This window comes from Puntigrus tetrazona, chromosome 25, assembly GCF_018831695.1.
Source record: "Puntigrus tetrazona isolate hp1 chromosome 25, ASM1883169v1, whole genome shotgun sequence".
Classification (NCBI taxonomy): domain Eukaryota; kingdom Metazoa; phylum Chordata; class Actinopteri; order Cypriniformes; family Cyprinidae; genus Puntigrus; species Puntigrus tetrazona.
This window is the reverse complement of record NC_056723.1, coordinates 12,776,685-12,789,756: the sequence shown is the minus strand read 5'-3', so window position 1 is coordinate 12,789,756 and position 13,072 is coordinate 12,776,685. Positions and strand designations below refer to the sequence as shown.

The window sequence follows — 13,072 nt, the reverse complement described above, 5'->3', positions numbered from 1 at the left end:
TTTGAAGCTCGGATATATCCGCGAATATCGACGTAAAACTAACCAACGCTCCTTCGACGGGTTATCACGTGTCTTTCGAAGCTGATCGATGGGGTTTTGTGACAAAAATATTTATATTTATAAAATTGTAACCTAAATAACCGGCTTCCGGCAACTGCTGTAAGCGTGTGCTCGAGAGCGTCGAGTTCTGCTTTCTTGGTTGACCTCGGACTCGACGTATGATGTATGATGTGTGATGTATCGATCTGTTTCAGAGGACATGTGATAACCTCCCGAAGGCATATAGATTAGTTTTACGTCTCAGTATTCGCAGGTATATGCGTTTTACGGAGCTTCAAAATAATAGCCACTATCCACAAAGCATTACCGAGCTTGAAAGAGCCAGGGTACATTTTTTGAAACCTCAAAAACTACATCTAAGATGGCTTCGGGTGAGTAAAATATGTCGTTATTTAAATTTTTAGGTGAACTGTACCTTCAAATTATAATATTGTCTTATTTATAATACAGTAAATAATTAAATCATTGTTGTTCGTGTGAATCTTTTTGAATTAAGACTATATTGGCGCTGCAAAGCAATTAATCACAGTTAATCACAATCAAGATAAAAGCTTTTGTTTGCATGAAATATGTACTTTGTGTATTTATGATGCATATAAATACACACACATATGCATGCATTTCTTTAATATATGTATATATGATATATATGAGATGTGACTGAACAGGCTCAGATCCGGTAACGCTAAACCATTAGCAGAGACATTCTTTCCTTGAGCTTTAACCTCCAGCAAGAATCTGAACGCGAGGAAGAAAAAGAAAACAGTCCCGGCCCGGGAGACTGCGGCTAGAAAACATCTAAAAGCCCTTCATCGTTCCGCTTTGAAATGAACACGCAGCAACGGCGCAGTGTTTCAGCTCACGAATGCAATTTTGATCTTAAAACCGTTCACCGGTAAATATCCCGGCATTCTCGTGGAGCTGGCAGCAGGAGCGCTGGATTGCGTTTCTTTGCATGGCTCTGCAGAGCGCGATCATTCTTCCACATGGCAGAAAGAGAGAAAGAGACGTTCTGTTCTAATGGCACAGGAAATGCCAAATCTCGACCGGCTTGTTTAACCACCACCCTTCCAACTTCCTCAAACCTCAATCATCCAGAATGAAAGCCAGCAGTATACAGACAGCTGAGAAAGAGCAGCCCGCTGGAGACTGATTACAGGAAGAACAGACTCGGAACGAAAAATGAAACCACAGTTGCTCAACTTTTATCTTTCATTTTAAAAGAAGGTTGTAGGCAGGTTCTCTAAAACTCACTGAACAATATTTCTGACTCAAATTAAAGCGTTTACGTAGATGTTACACCTACATTTTAGGTTACTTTTTTTCTTTTTTAAAGTTAATAACGTGTGCATTTCTTTATTAAACACTTTATTTATGCAACTAATAAAAAAGGCATAGACATTCAAAAAAAAAAAAAAAAAAAAAAAAAATATATATATATAATATAAATATATATATATATATATATATATATTAATATATATTTATATATATATATATATATATATATATGCCTATATGTATATATATATATAAAAATATATAAAAATTATATTATTAAAATTTTTATATTATTAAAATTATATGTATATATATATATATATATATATATAAAAATTTATTTTTATATTTATAGAAAATATGTTTAACATTTGTATATATAAATATATATATATATATTATATATATATATAATATATATATATATATATATATATATATATATATATATATATATATATATATATATATATATATATATATATATATAAAAATTCCAGTAAGAATTGGCTGCATTTGTGTTTTAATGCCAGAAACCAGCGAATGAAGCCTCGATAACTTTTATTTAATCTCCAAAGGAACATATAACAACTGCATACAATCCTAAACCTTTTAAGCGTGAAGGAGCCACAAAGAACCCCAAAAAAAAAAAAACCGTGGAGATCCAACGTTTAGCATATACTTCGTCAAAACAATCCAACTCGGACTGTAGTCTGTCCAGAGTCTCTAAACGTTCAGGTAGTCGTTTTTAAGCCGGCTTAACCTGGATCCGTGACTCCGGATGATCAGAGAGATGAGCTCGTGCTTATCCTTGAGTCCCGAAGAGATGTCCAGGGTTTCCTGCAGGGTGTCCCTCGCGTTAAGCATGGGGTTGATGAAGTTACTGGTGAACTCGCTCTCCTCTCTTTGCTCGGTATCCTGGCTTTGCTTGAACTTGGTCTCCAGCTCCAGGAGAGATTTCTCTACGTTCGTAAAAGCCTCGTCGATCTGCACGATCTCCCTCTTCAGGTACTTGCCGTAGCTGTCCTCGCCGTCCAGGTCGTAGGAGACGCTCTTTCCGAGGCTCTCCAGAACGCGCGCGGAGTCTTCTATCTGCTGTTTGACGACGATGAAGTCCTCGCGGACGAGCGAGTCCCGGTCTTCCTCCAGCGGACACGGTCTGCGGTCGATCCATTTAAACAGCATCTGGCATTTCTCCGGGTCTTCGGTCTCCTCGTAATCGCCGTCGGGGACGAAGAAGTGGTGAAAAGTCCCGTTGGACATTTCGGGGAGCAAAGGTCCTTCGTAGACCGCGCCGCAGAGCGGCAATAAAAACAGACCGAGGGCGAAAGGGGACATGATAGATCGCTTCTGTCCGCTCGGAAGGTCTGACCGACCTGACGGGGACGATGTCCACATCTGGAGCGTCTGGTATGAGTATGCGCACTAATAGGAGACGCCGAGGATGTAATCGGAGTCCGGCGCGCTTTTACGCGCTCTCAAATTACAGCGCGCCGAACGTCTCCACTCGCCACTCCGCTTTTCTGCGCGTCACTCTGCAATAACTCGTTTAATTTATAAGATGACATTGCAATATGTAACCCTGGAGCACAAAACCAAGTCGTAAGCAGCGCGTAAGCATTAGCCAAAAATATACAGATTACATAAATTATACATTTTTCTTTCTTTCCTTTATTTTGGCAAAAATCATATGGATATTAAGTAAAGATCATGTTTCATGAAGATAATTTGTAAATTTTAAATATTACAATGATTAGTGTTTTGGACAACTTTAAAGGCGATTTTTTTTCAACATTTTTGCACCCTCAGATTCCAGATTTTCAAATAGTTGTATCTCAGCCAAAATGTTGTCCTATTAATACCATACACGAATGGAAAAATTATTTATTAAGCATAAATCACAATACAAAAAATGCCGTTATGACTGACGGTAATGAAATACACTTAAAAGTGGGTTTTTCGACTAATCAGAATGAAATTCATCTTATCAATGATATATTATATGCGTTAATATTTTTAATAGCGGCATGCACTTGCTTAGAATAATGGACTAATATTTTAAACGCTTGCGTTCGTTCGAGCGATCGGTCGTACGGCGAGAACACGATTATAGACGGTTTCAACAACGACGTTATACCGCGCATGCGTGCTTTTGTGGCCATAAAATAACTTCCGGTAGACGTCCCAATAGAATCAATAACAACAGTTAAGCCTTTCTAAGCAGTTTTTCTTAATAACAAGCAAACACCGCGAAAACCGCCTCGGTCATGAAAGAAGATAAATAAAGCAGTTCTGTGTAATTTAAATTTTGAACTTCATACATCCCAGTATCCCCAGCATTGCGTTGCCGACATGACGTTCACGTTCTGACGACCCGACCTCTTGACGTGATGACGTAGGCACAAAGTAATCGGTTTAACGCGTTTACGTGCAGCATTTTACTTTCGTTGGGTTTATAGAAAGGTTTATCCCACCCCTGTTAAACCGATTACAATTTCAGTCATTTTGAGCAGTTTTCTTGAGATTGAGGCGTTTATATGGAACGTTTTCATACGGTTGGGACTTTTAAACCGATTGCAGTGCTCCACGTGGACGTGATACGATATAATGTGATGGTCCTCAGTGCAAATGGACTTGAAGTTTTTAATGTAATCGCATCTGTCAAATAAAGAAAGGCAAAAACACCTTTGTTTTTTGGTTCTGTTAAAACACTTTGTCAGCAGTGTGTGTATCAGGATGAACTACGCAGCAGCGTTTCACGGATGACGAAGTATTACAAAAACCACTAAAGCACATCATCAGTTAATCATCATCAGTCAGAGTAATAATGAACCAGATTATAACTTTACCACTTCTTTAGACCATTATATCCCTTATATCCAATATAATCTAATTTAATTAGTGCCGTCGAACGATTCATCACGATTAATTGTATCCAAAATACGTTTTTGTTGCCATAATATATTTGTGCGTATTTATTATGAGTACATTAATACACATGCAGTACATATATTTAGAAAACATTCACTTGTACTCATTTACATATTCATATTGTAATAATGGATGGATGATAGACACGTGATATAATAACTAATATAACCCCTCGTCCCATGTCCTGACTCATAAGCATTTTTAACCTGTTAAAACCTCAATGATTAACACGATTAACATGTGAGGTCCCTGAACTGGAGATCCTGGAGACACACGACCGGCGGCGAACGGATTCTGCATCAAGCATGGAGGACCAAAGTCACACCGTGGGGACCTTCCAAGTCGGGGACTATTTGGTGTTCGCTTTGCTGTTCGTGGTCTCGTCTGGGATCGGGGTCTTCTTCGCCATCAAAGAGAGGAAGAAGACCTCGTCTAAAGAGTTTCTGGTCGGGGGCCGTCAGATGTCCTGCGGGCCGGTGGCCCTTTCTCTCACCGCCAGCTTCATGTCCGCGATCACGGTGATCGGGGCCCCGTCAGATGTGTACAGATACGGGGCCTTGTATATAATCTTTGGGGTCGCCTACACGTTCGTGGTGTTTTTAACGGCTGAGCTCTTCCTGCCTGTCTTCTACAGATCAGGGATCACCAGCACATACGAGGTACGGATACTCGTATCTTAAATGATTGTAATATCGTCATACCAAAATCACAAAAAAACAAAAAGATCTACTGCAGCGGACGATGTTGGCCATATGTTGCTGGCTTTTTGGAGGTCAGGGCTTTAGTAATAAATCTCACAGGCCGGTTGGGGCTTCGTTCTGATTTGTTTTCCTCACAGTATTTGGAGTTGCGCTTTTGCAGGCTTGTTCGAGTTGCAGCCACACTCATGTATATCGTTCAGACGGTGAGTGACACTGAATATTCAGTCGAATCTATCACCGTTTGTGGTTTGGTTTTTGATCACCTGTAATGCGATCTTACCTCTTCAGATTCTGTACACTGGTGTGGTAGTTTATGCTCCTGCTTTAGCTCTCAATCAAGGTCAGTCTGCATCCATCACACGCAAAATAACCCTTTGACATCAAACTGGCTGTCGGAAGCGCTCTGCACTAGCAACGCGATATAGTTTACAACCTTATTCATTAATTAAACCCGTTAAACATCATTAAATGTATGTAATGAGTGACCGATGCCATCTTTGTTATGTAATACACTTGTTGGCTCGCGGTGAGGTATTTAATTTCTAAGATCTGAGGTAGCCCAGCAGGCACCAGACGTCTGTATATCTATTGGTGTTGGACGGACATAGCATGAAAATGAAAATTGGCTTGATCGGTCAATTTAACGTAGACTTAACGTTGTATTTTGACTACACAACCTAAAAACAACTAAATATCAACGTCAGCTGACGGCGGTAGTGGACATCAATTGACATTAGACGTTAAATTTACATCGAATTTTGATCACCCGGCGTTGCGAACGTCAACAGTTACTATCAACGTCTTATATCTGTTGCTTTCAGGCTATAAATGCCACACAAGGTTAGTCTGAAAAGCTACGAAATTTATCAACAAAATTGCTAAGTTGGCCACTTTTATTGCTACTGTGACTTAGATAAAAAATAAAACTGTATTTCTTTATCATCAGTGACTGGATTTGATCTTTGGGGATCCATTTTTGCCACTGGCATTGTCTGCACTTTTTACTGTACATTGGTAAGTGATTCTGAATTTGGATCAAAAAAACTTGTATGTTTCTGTTAGGACACTTCTATTTAATTGCATCAATAATAACTAATCATTGAATTGTTTAAATATGTGAATGCTACGTTTTATCTATATTCATAATTTTTATTAGAGTATTAGTAGACTGGTAGGGTTAGGGTTAGAGTAAGTTGACATGTATTTATTCATAGTCAGTAGAGGATCTGTTGGGAGACCATCACAATAAAGAGTTCGCAGATATTAATCAGAGTCTACTTATACTTTTCTGAGAGCAAAGTTCCTTAATATCAACAGAATGTTCAGAAGGGACCACAAAAATAAAGTGTTAGCAGTAATTTTGATATTGTTCCATCTAGAAAGTCTCATGTTCCATGAGAAGACACAAAGTGTGTAAACAAACTGTTGAAATATGTAATTCTGAGCAACATTTTAGTCAATGGGCCATGCTGATCAGACAGAAACAGTGCCAGTGTGTGTGTGTGTGTGTGTGTGTTTAGGGTGGGCTGAAGGCTGTGGTCTGGACAGATGCTTTCCAGATGGTGGTGATGGTGGTGGGGTTTCTCACGGTGCTGATCCAGGGTGCGAGCCGAGCGGGAGGGATCGAGTCTGTCTGGAGCACAGCTCGCTCTGGAGGCAGAATCGACTTCGTTGAGTACGTGTTTGCAGAAGAACGCTTAATCTGCTCACGCCACACATACCACCGCATTTATTAGAGAAAATATTGATTTATACATTGTTCCCCCGACCCCACTGACACTTTGCAAAGTGTTACAGTACTTTTGTGCGCCATCGTTCGCAGCTTTGACATTAATCCACTGAGACGACACACGTTCTGGACGCTCTCTGTAGGAGGGACTTTCACCTGGTTGGGCATCTACGGAGTAAACCAGTCAACCATCCAGAGATGCATCTCTTGCAAAACCGAAGGTCATGCACGCTGGTGAGCGCTCAGTCCATTCAATCATATCCTTTAACGCATTTTGCGCAATTAAACTATTCAGTTTTTTAAGAATTAAAAATAAAACATGTATGTGTTTATTGACCAAGTGCTTGAGCAAGCCGAGACAGTCTCGCGACCAAGTGGTACGTATTTTACGACGGGGCTAATTTGTGCTAATTCGTACAAATTCATACAAGCGATTGTACGAATTAACCACCTGGTAAATTTGTATGAATTGGTTCGTTAGACTGTGTTTTGTACAATTTTCAAACCCCAGTGACGGGCAGGTGGCACAAAATAATTGGCAACTGAAAAAAATACATGCAGTAAAAATTTTATGACTTTGTACTAGTGGGGTCATACGAATTCGTACGAATTAGCCACCTACTAATATACGTGCAGATTTCCGTGAGATCGGGGCTGGAGGAGCTGTAATGTCTTAGAAAATGAAGCATTCATTGCTTCATTCATTTGTTCTTGTAGTGTAAATGATACATAATGTATGTTAAGAAATAAAATGTACGCGTGTCACTTCGTTTCTGCCAAAAATATTGTTAAATTTGAACAACTGCTTTACCTTTCTGCTGCATTTCCATGAAACAATCCATGTTAAACGCCAATAAAATGGCAGTCAACAGGTTTCAACCTGCCTTCAATCAGCTTCACTGTGTTTCTTTCTTGTGTCTCAGGGCTCTGTATCTGAATCTGCTGGGCCTGTGGATCATTCTGTTCTGTGCTGTGGTATCTGGTCTGATCATGTACAGTTTCTATTCTCTCTGTGACCCCTGGTCGGCTGGACTGGTCTCTGCTCCAGACCAGGTGAGGATCTATTTGAAATAATCTCTATGCCCATTTGTTTAGCAGTAGTGGAGCTTACCGAGGTGAGTACTGTCGCTCACGCACCTAATATTAGCGTATGCGTTTTATCTCAGCTCATGCCATATTTTGTGATGGAAATCCTCAGTGAGTATCCAGGACTGCCAGGCTTGTTTGTCGCGTGCGCTTTCAGTGGAACGCTGAGGTAATGGCCGTTTTGTCCCTCAGTGTATAATTGGAATAATTGGAACACAACACGAGGGTCAAAGAATTCCAGGATAAACAATAACAGAACAAAAGCTTTAAATGGTTTATATTTATCTGAGCAAAACATCTGACCTATAAAAGGAGACGTCGTGTTCTGTTTCTGTTTTTCAGCACAGTAGCTGCCAGCATCAACGCTTTGGCCACGGTGACGTATGAGGACTTTGTGAGCCAGCGTTTCAGAGATCTGTCCAACCGATCGGCCAACTGGATCAGCAAAGCCCTGTGTAAATACATCCAGTGTGTTCGAGACGTTAAAAGAGGATACGCTCGAGATCGGAATATTGATTCCGTCATATGGCGTGAGAGCGTATGAGTAATCTCTCGCTAAAAGAGATCTGTCTCGGCGGATCAGTTCATTGTTATGAGTCGCTGTGAGGCGAAAAAAGCCTAAATGGCAGAAACGAAAGTGCATCGGATCACTGGGTCTCCTGATTTTACTAGAAAGGGTCCGATGCTTTTAACGGGCAAAAGTAGGTCGAAGAAAAGGTGGAGTGAACTGCCTAGGAACTGTAGAAGTTAAACACTTAGCCCAGCGAAGAATGATAACACCAGTTGATTAATCAAAAAAAGCCCCGATACAATTTCAGATATCATTTATATCCATTGCACAAAATGGTACGATGCAGCTTAGAACAGCAACATGCTAAATATCACTAAGACGTCTGTCTGTGCCGATGCTCAGGTGTGGTGTTTGGTTTGGCCTGCACTACCATGGCCGTGGCTGCATCATATATGGGAGGAATCGTGCAGGTATGTGATTCTCATGCGGGCAGAGACGATCCGTTCCTGCTTAATTTCCTGTCACTGAGAGTTTTTCCTCCTCTTGTGCCTCAGGCAGCCCTTAGTATCCACGGCATGTGCGGAGGCCCAATGCTGGGCCTGTTTTCTTTGGGAATCCTGTTTCCTGTCACTAATCTGAAGGTCGATCTAAGCTTTCGTACCACAGTTCTCATGAAAAACAAGTTGTTGGTCTGAGCAATGGGATTATCATTATTGCATACTTTAGTGAAGTAATAACTTATACATTTATACATAATTTATATATGTTTCATATTTTGACATTTTACATTTAATAGGCAATTAGGTATGTATAGGTATGTATAATATTCAAAATCAAAAGTTGACAGAACTTAACAGTTTAATGGTTAGCACTTTATTTCGATAGTCCACTTTCGACGTTCTGCTAACGGTAAGTAACTGTGTAACTACGCCAACTAGCTAGACCACTAACTAACTTAAAATAAAGTGTAACCATATTGGCAGAAGTTGGAGTTAGCTCATCTTTTAATTTCTGACAGCGCATTGACGTTAATGTAACTGACATTCTCTGTGCTTTGCGGTCTTGGTCTTTAGGGGGCAGTCGGGGGCCTGATGGTGGGCATCGCTCTCTCGTTCTGGGCTGGTGTGGGGGCTTTCTTTTATCCAGCGCACAGCAATAACACACGTCCGCTTGAACTCAACACTTCAGGCTGTAACTTCACCCTCGCAGCTAACGGATCCAACCAGACATCAGTCACCTCCGACAGGTGCAATACGCTTCTACCATCCTCCCGGAGTCAGAGTACTTTAAAACTAATTTAAAGCACTCTATAAAGGTCATAGCAGATCTATTTTCTCACAATAAGTACCCTTTTGTCTACATGAAATAAATGAATTTGATTAATATTGCTTAACGTAATATGAAAATGTAATCATGCTGTAGTAATGCGCCTTCATTATAAGGTGTCTCTGTCTTGTGTTCAGGTATTGGCTGGCTGATTCATGGTACTCCATGTCCTATCTGTACTATAGCGCAGTGGGCTTTATTGGCACTGTAGCAGCAGGTCTCCTCATCACACTGCTGACGGGTGAGAGCAACATTTCATTAGCTCACACTGCCAGTCTAAGAATAAAAAGAACTGCTGGTCTCGCTGAAGGGGCAATGCATGCCAGAGAAGCTCGTGAGAGCTGTAAGGGGTCGTGCATACATTCATTCATACACAAATAACGCAAGTTCGTCTAAGAAAAGTCAACGATTCAGTGTTTGCCAAAACCACGGCTCCACTTAACATTCACAAAACAAAAGGGCACAAGGTACAGCCCTTGACTTGTGGATAGAAGAATAGTTTGTTGTTGGTGTAACACAGAAAGCTAACATGCAGTATTTTGGCTAATAACATTTAGGCAGATTGGTCAACTATGACTTTAACATAAAGCATTTGATGTCACTGTAAAGAAAAACTGAAAGAGTTCTGTGTAGCATTGCAAACTTAATATTGTATTGCTTACTATGTGGGAAACATATTGTACTGTAAGGCAACCTGGTCTCATAAAAATATGTTCCTCTGTGCACTAAAATATGTAAATTTTTATTACATTGGTATATTTATATATGTAAGAATTTAAATAGCTGTGGACTGTTGCTAAAAGTTAATGCTCTATAATGTTGGAGATATACCCTACACCAAATCCAACCCTAAACCTACCAGACTATAAAAAAATATTTAATGATGCAACCGTGCCATTTGAACTTCGTTTTGTTGAACCATATTTACATGGGACTCTGAGATCCTTACCTCCGAACAAATCTACTGTATGAAGCTGATGCTAACGTTCAAAAGCATTAGCTCTCAAATATTCCGCCATATTAATGTAGTTTTAAGTAGCAATTTTCATCTGCCATTTTGAGGAGTACTCCAGAGCTCATTATGTCATTATGTAAAATTGAACCCCTGATGTAACATGCTCGATTTTACCAATGTCCTTGCTACGTCTTGATTGTGGTAATATCATTGCTGTCAACGGAGAGTCAGCTCTCAGATTTCATCGGAAAAATATATTATTTTTTGTTCCGAACATGAACAAAGGTATTGGAATGGCATGCAATTATATGTAATTAATCTCTTTATGCACTCTCTCCCTTTAAGCTCTCTGGAGGAACCCGCTTTTGATCCAATAAATGGTCTTGTTGAAACGAGGGAGGATTTGATGTTGAGAGAGTATTGTAAAACTGTCATTCCGGTGTCCGCAGGGCCGATGGATCCCAAAAATGTAAAGCCAGGACTGACTCGATCGGTGAAGGACGTCATCTGTTTCTGCTCTGAGAAATTCAGGGAAACAGACTTGAGCGATGGCAATGAGGTGAAGAGCATCATTTAGACTGTGAAGTTCAGTATTTTCAATGCAAACTCAACCTTTCTTTGCCTCTCTTAGGATATGGGAGACTTTGGCATGGCGTGGGAGAAACATACAGATGTGGAAGGTGTTATAAAAATGGAGGAGAAGGTCAAGAATGATAGTGATAACCTGCGGGAAAGTGGTTACTCTAATGCTGCTTTTGACCATAATGAAACCAATCGAGTTCAAGCAAAGCTTTAACTTTGTGACGTTAGTCACATAAACATATAGAAAATGTACAGTGAAGTCAAATAATAAGAAAATTGAGATCCAAATTCACAGATGTTTTTGTACAATTCTTTTATGCATACTGTTCTTTACATGTAAACGAGGATGAAGAAGGAGTCGCTTAAATGGCCTTTATATCTATATATGAAGAATCACTGCGATTTCTGATTCCGATTGCAATTGTCTATCTGGAATAACCAGAAATCGTGCAGTGTGTTCAGGGCTTTAGACTTTGCTCCTGCTTTAACATCTTTGGTTAGTTCTGAAGCCTAGTCCTAGTACAGGGGTTCAATTCTGTTCCCAGAGGACCACTCTACTGCAGAGTTAAGTCTGGAACATTGCCGACAATCTTAAAGACCTTGATTAGTTGGGTCATGTGTGTTTAATTAGGACTGGAGCTAAGTTCTGCTGAATAATGTCCTTGTAGGAACAGGATTGGACACCCCTCTCTTCAGTAAACCCAATTCGCAAACTGGTGGTACTCATTCCAGTTCCTGGATTTATCCTCTAGCAAAGTTTTTCTCAGATCCTAATCAACTGCACCTGAAACAACTACTTAGGGTATTCAGGAACACTCGATAATTGCAAACAGGTTTACTGGGGCAGATTTGCTGTACTCAGAAGGAACATACATCTTCAGGAACAAGAATAAAACGATTTGAATTTCTCCCTTCTGACCCAATGATCTCCAACACAGCTCCCGAAGAGCTACTGTCCTGCAGATTTCAGCTCCAGCCTCAATTAAACACACCTGAACCAGATAATCGAGGTGTTCTGGGTCACTTGATAATTACAGGCAGTTGGGTTGGATCTGTGTTGTACATTTCTCAGAACAATTTGTACATATGGCACCACAAAACGAATTTCCAGCAAAAGCCTATAACTTACTCAAAATCTTTAGTTCAAGAGTAATTATTTATGTGAATGAACATATCAATCAATCAATCAATCAATCATTTTTATTTATACAGCGCTTTTAACAACACAGGTTGTATCAAAGGACCGAAACAGTATGAAGTAGAAGAATATAATGATAGAGATGTATAATGACGAGATTGAGCAATTTGTTATTAAATGCAGAGACGGTCTCTGTAATCAATTCGACGATAATTGCTAGAAGTAAAGTGTTCCCAACAAAGCAAGCCAGAGGCGACAGCGGCAAGGAACCAAAACCCAATCCATGACAGAATGGAGAAAAAAAAACCTTGGGAGAAACCAGACTCAGTTGGGGCCAGTTCTCCTCTGACCGGACGCCCAGCACTTAACTTCCAGTTCAATTTTAAACGCAGATGTCTCAGATAGTGTAAATGACTGAACGTATCAGTGCCATGAGAATGAAAAGTCCTTGTGTCAAAGTCGAAATGTCAAGTTATCAATATAACAGTGCACTTTGTTAGTATTAACTGATGTAAACTATAGCAGCACTTTGGATGGGAGTTACTGTACTGAAATGCAGAAGGCTGCGCTTCTCATATTTGCCATTTATCCATTTGAAAAGTACTAATTTGACACATCACTGTATGTGGGATATTGATTGAAAGAGACTGCTTTGAAATGTTTGAATTACAGTATTGAAGATATGGTCGATTTCCCAATATTCGTGTTGTTCTCTGTCCACGCTTTCCAATTGAAGATTCATGAGATGCACTTTCGAACTATTTCAGATAAC

The 13,072-nt window shown here is 39.9% G+C and overlaps 2 protein-coding genes across 3 annotated transcripts; one reads left to right on the top strand and one right to left on the bottom strand.

The window, feature by feature from the left end:
- Window positions 1-1,885: 1,885 nt before the first annotated feature.
- On the bottom strand, window positions 1,886-2,864 carry fibina (fin bud initiation factor a). Its single transcript, XM_043228157.1, has one exon. It carries the CDS (start codon window positions 2,737-2,739, stop codon window positions 2,068-2,070), a length of 672 nt encoding a protein of 223 aa, XP_043084092.1. The 5' UTR covers window positions 2,740-2,864; the 3' UTR covers window positions 1,886-2,067.
- A 143-nt stretch (window positions 2,865-3,007) lies between these two features.
- Window positions 3,008-12,564, top strand: slc5a12 (solute carrier family 5 member 12). Of its 2 annotated transcripts, XM_043228105.1 has the most exons (15): window positions 3,008-4,931; window positions 5,111-5,176; window positions 5,262-5,313; window positions 5,920-5,987; window positions 6,494-6,648; window positions 6,796-6,936; window positions 7,626-7,755; window positions 7,869-7,957; window positions 8,131-8,243; window positions 8,702-8,769; window positions 8,854-8,940; window positions 9,373-9,545; window positions 9,763-9,866; window positions 11,030-11,139; window positions 11,212-12,564. In XM_043228105.1, exons 1-15 carry the CDS (start codon window positions 4,578-4,580, stop codon window positions 11,374-11,376), a joined length of 1,875 nt encoding a protein of 624 aa, XP_043084040.1. In that variant the 5' UTR covers window positions 3,008-4,577; the 3' UTR covers window positions 11,377-12,564. The 2 variants fall into 2 exon arrangements, with proteins under 2 accessions (XP_043084040.1, XP_043084039.1); XM_043228104.1 differs by having other exon boundaries at window positions 8,702-8,940.
- Window positions 12,565-13,072: the final 508 nt, after the last annotated feature.

Bases quoted from the DNA above. Each gene is read 5' to 3' on its own strand.
- slc5a12 (XM_043228104.1), top strand. From the start codon at position 4,578: ATGGAGGACCAAAGTCACACCGTGGGGACCTTCCAAGTCGGGGACTAT. The intron at 9,546-9,762 runs GTGCAATACGCT...TCTTGTGTTCAG, and splicing joins ACATCAGTCACCTCCGACAG to GTATTGGCTGGCTGATTCAT. The intron at 9,867-11,029 runs GTGAGAGCAACA...CGGTGTCCGCAG, and splicing joins CCTCATCACACTGCTGACGG to GGCCGATGGATCCCAAAAAT.
- fibina (XM_043228157.1), bottom strand. From the start codon at position 2,739: ATGTGGACATCGTCCCCGTCAGGTCGGTCAGACCTTCCGAGCGGACAG.